The sequence below is a fragment of the Monodon monoceros genome, unplaced genomic scaffold, assembly GCF_005190385.1.
Source record: "Monodon monoceros isolate NGI ecotype Baffin Bay Population unplaced genomic scaffold, NGI_Narwhal_1 Super_Scaffold_3, whole genome shotgun sequence".
NCBI lineage: Eukaryota > Metazoa > Chordata > Mammalia > Artiodactyla > Monodontidae > Monodon > Monodon monoceros.
Window position 1 is genome coordinate 33,037,523 of NW_021703780.1, and position 3,694 is coordinate 33,041,216.

Genomic DNA, 3,694 nt, shown 5'->3' on the forward strand with positions numbered 1-3,694 from the left:
ACCCAAGGCCACACCTGAGCCAGCCACACCTGGACCAGCCACACCACTCAAGGCCACACCTCTGCCCACCACATCATCCCAACTGATAGCAGAGAAGAACCTAGTCCCAGCTGGGCAGTGGGAGAAGCCAGAACCTCAAGAAGTTGCAGTGCCCTCCAAGCCAGAGGCAGGAGGGCGCTCCTCAGAGACCAGTAAGCCTACACAGGGAGCCCTCTCATCTCCAGCCCTCCCCGCAAAGATATCCCCTGGCCGAGAAGAGGTGCCATTTCTCTATAAGCCCCATCGCAGCCAGAACATCCCCAGCAGAGATCTGGCCGTGGTGACGCCCACCCTGTCCAGAGGAGAGGCTGTAGGGTCATGGGAGCCTGTGGAGGTGAAGGAGCCCCGGAAGCTGCCAGCCAACCCCCCTGCCTCAGCCCAGCCTGCTGAGGAACTCCTCAGGCATCCAGTGACAGGGCAGGTGGTGGAGCAGGGCTCCCCGATGGCTCTGCTCCTTGCAGCCAGGCAGAGGGCACAGAAGGGGAGGTCCAGAGGGGCTGCCCTGGGCCAGTCCTCCCTGCCAGGGAGTCTCTGTGGCCACAGCCAGCCCGGGGCAGGCTCTGACACCATCTTCTACAACGACGGCCAGCCCAACTCCTTCACAGTGGTCCCCAAGGTACCCAAGGAGACTGAGAAGGACCCCCAGCTAACCTTGCCAGGACAGCCCAAGGTACCCAGTCAGTGGAAGCCCCAGCCCCGCAGAGACCCAGAGGGCACGGAGCCCAGCCGCGGGTACAGCTGGACAAAGACGGAGCCGCAGGCCCCCGTGGCTTGGGAAAGACCAGTGCCCTCCAGCCTCCCCCAGGGCCGCCTGCTGCCCAAGTCCTCCTCTTCCCCTCCTTCTCCTTCCCACAAGAGGGAGGAGGAGTTCAACCTTGAGGTCATCCCACCGCCACCAGAATTCAGCAATTACCCTGAGCCCCCGCCCCGCGCCCTGCAGTATCTGGGGCACCGGAGCTCCCCTCACCAGAACAACTTCTCAGACTTGGGGCAGCTCGCGGACGCGGGCCCCGCTCACGGCTCCTCGCGCTTTTCCGCCAGTGCGGGCCCCGCCGGGGCTGCCAGGGGCCTGGACCGTTTCTCGGGCGGGGCCCGTTCGCTTATCAAGAAGCGCATGTACGTCGTCGAGGAGACCCACCGCAGCCCCAGGCTGCCCCGGGGCGGCACTGGCCGCAGCCCGACCTCCCCTAGCTGCTTCGGGCCACATCCCAGAGGACCTTTCGCAGCGCCCGGAGGCCTGGAGATGCGGCGCGTCAACTCGACGGGCCGCGCGCCCCTCGCCGGCCTGCACGCGTGGAATATGCCCCTGGAGGGTGGCCTCCGCGGAGAGGCCAAGTACAAAGCGCCCGGCGGCGGCAGCGGCGGCAACTGCGGCAACTGCGGCTGCGCCCCAGCTACCCGCAGGTGAGTTGCGGGCCAGGGTGATGGCGGGAGCCTGGGCTGGGAAGCCAGGGGAGAGGGAGGCTCTCCCCTGGACCACGGAGGAGCTGGCCAGGCCACGGCCATCAGTCTGGGACATTTGGTTTTCTCCCCTCTGGCTCTCAGGGCAGAGAGAAGGGGGAGGGAGGCACACTTCGCCTGGAGAGGGCGCCTTTGGCGCTTCCTTTATCTGCTTCCTTATATCCCGTTATCTCCTTTGTTTTCTCTTTCCCCCTCCTCCTGCTTTCCCCACCAGCTCCCTCTTCTCTCTCCTCTCTCCCACTCCCTGGAGCCCCACCGCGGGGTGGGGGGAGACCTGAGTGGTCCTTGGGTGCTGGGATTTCCCATCACAGAGACGCGTCCAGAGCCAGGCTAGGAGGGACGGGTTCTGAGTGGAAGGGTATGAGGCATGTACTCTGGCATCAGGGCCTAGACAGGAGGGAAGCCCTGTGTCTGGTGAGTCAATACTGGGGTCCCACTCTGGGGATGGTGAGCCCTGAGCTTGTGGGGCAGCTCCATCGCACTGAGCCACGTCCTTCCTCTTGTGCCCTGGGGGAGATGGAAGGGGTGTTGGTTAACCAGATATTAACCTCATCTCTCTCCTGCTCCCCACCAGGTCTCCCCACGGCAACCCCCACTATGGAAGCTCCATCAACACATTCACCGTGAAGCCTGGGACCCACCATCCCATCTCCTATGCCTACTCGGGGGCCCATCGGAAGGCCCCATCCTGAGCCCAGGGTTTTCTCAGTTCCTCTCCAAGGGGTCGGATCCAGGCACTTGTTTTTGTGGGGGTGGGAGGGACGCAGCAGGTGTTAAGTAGCCTCACTGAGACACAGAGGAGTCTGTTTCCCAAAGACAGACAGGGGGACAATGAGTGAAGCAGTGGGCCCAGTAAGATTAAACTTCTGTTTCCCAAAGCACTGGTGTGGCTGTGGACTGTCTGCAGATGGGGGTGGGAGGGGGAAGGAGGGAGGAGAGGAGGGACCTTTAAGGAGCTGGAGCCTGAGTTTTCACTGTCTGGTACTATTTGCTTTAGCAAGGCTTATTGAAAGCAGTTTTCCAAGCAAGCCTACCGAGCAGGTTCTAAAAGCAAGGGCTGGAGCGCTCACTCAGAAGGGAACCCATCAGGATGGCTGTGACTGCTGGTCAGGCCCTCATGAGGGGCTGAGGCCCAGCCCTATCTGGGTTGGGGGTGCAGGGTGCTACAGGTTGACCTCCTCAGCCTCCACCAGTCCACCAGTTGCCACTCCCAGAGGCGACACCTGGGGTTCCTAGCATAGAAGCCACATTGAGGTGTGAGCAGGAATATGCATACATAACATGTAGAGAAGGTACTGGAACAAAGTGCTTTGCATTGACCAAGGGTGGGGATAGGGGTACTGGTGGTTCATTTCTCCCTGGCCCTGAGCTACAGAAAGGCCTAGAGAGAGAAGACGTGGCAGGTTTGGGATGGAAGACAGAGGATTAAGGCTTGCTTTTCTATTCAGACCCAGGCAGCCATGATTTGGGGGATCAGGCCCAAGGAGCCAGAAAGCCTGGGGCTTGACACCAAAGGCCTTACCTGGCCAGGTCCTGTATGGGATTTGGAGGGGCATCATTCCCAACCACCCCTCCCAACCCCAATACTACAGGTCTCCAATATTACTGAGGCCTTAGAATGTGTAACCAAGATGCCAGAAGGCCTTGTAGAGTAGAAGGTGACAGAGATGGGAATAGAGGTCTGAGAGGAGTTTGCTCCAAGTATGGAACGTGTTTTGGAAAGTCAAGAGTGGCAGGACTGGGCCAGTTCAGAGCAGGGGAGCCCTATCGGTAGGGTGACCATTTGTACTTTGCTGGGAAGTCTGGGTTTATGCCTGTTTTCCAGTGAGTGAGAACCCCTTCCACTTTCAAAAAAGTCCTGGTTTAGATAATATATGCTCACCAGACATATCAGGAAACAATATTCTTTGGTCAATCTTCTGTCTTCAGGTCTTGGTGGGCCGAATTCCTGGGGCCAGGCCAAGGAAGGCTACCTGGGTAAGGAGGAGGGGCAGGGGGTGCCCACCTCAGAGGAGCAGGCTGATAGGGGCAGCCAGGAAGCAGTTCCCTTTGGGGGCACGATGATGGACCTCTATGATTTGTGCTAACCAGCCAGGGTACTGGGGTGTGGGGATAGCAGATGACCACTTTAGGGAAAGAGAGTGCAGGGGTGGGTGGGCACCCTGATGGGGCAGGATCCGGTTACCTGTGTCTA

General features: G+C 60.1%; 1 protein-coding gene across 1 annotated transcript in view; it reads left to right on the forward strand.

The window, feature by feature from the left end:
- The window catches only part of CUNH6orf132 (chromosome unknown C6orf132 homolog), a 25,805-nt gene extending 23,432 nt beyond the window's left edge, over nt 1-2,373 (forward strand). Inside the window, exons 4-5 of the mRNA XM_029241572.1 lie at nt 1-1,443; nt 2,075-2,373. The exon at nt 1-1,443 is cut by the window's left edge and continues 1,645 nt beyond it. Of these exons, the coding sequence (XP_029097405.1) occupies nt 1-1,443; nt 2,075-2,192 (1,561 nt within the window). The 3' untranslated portion in view covers nt 2,193-2,373. The remainder of the gene's footprint in view (nt 1,444-2,074) is intronic.
- The last annotated feature ends 1,321 nt before the right edge of the window (nt 2,374-3,694 follow it).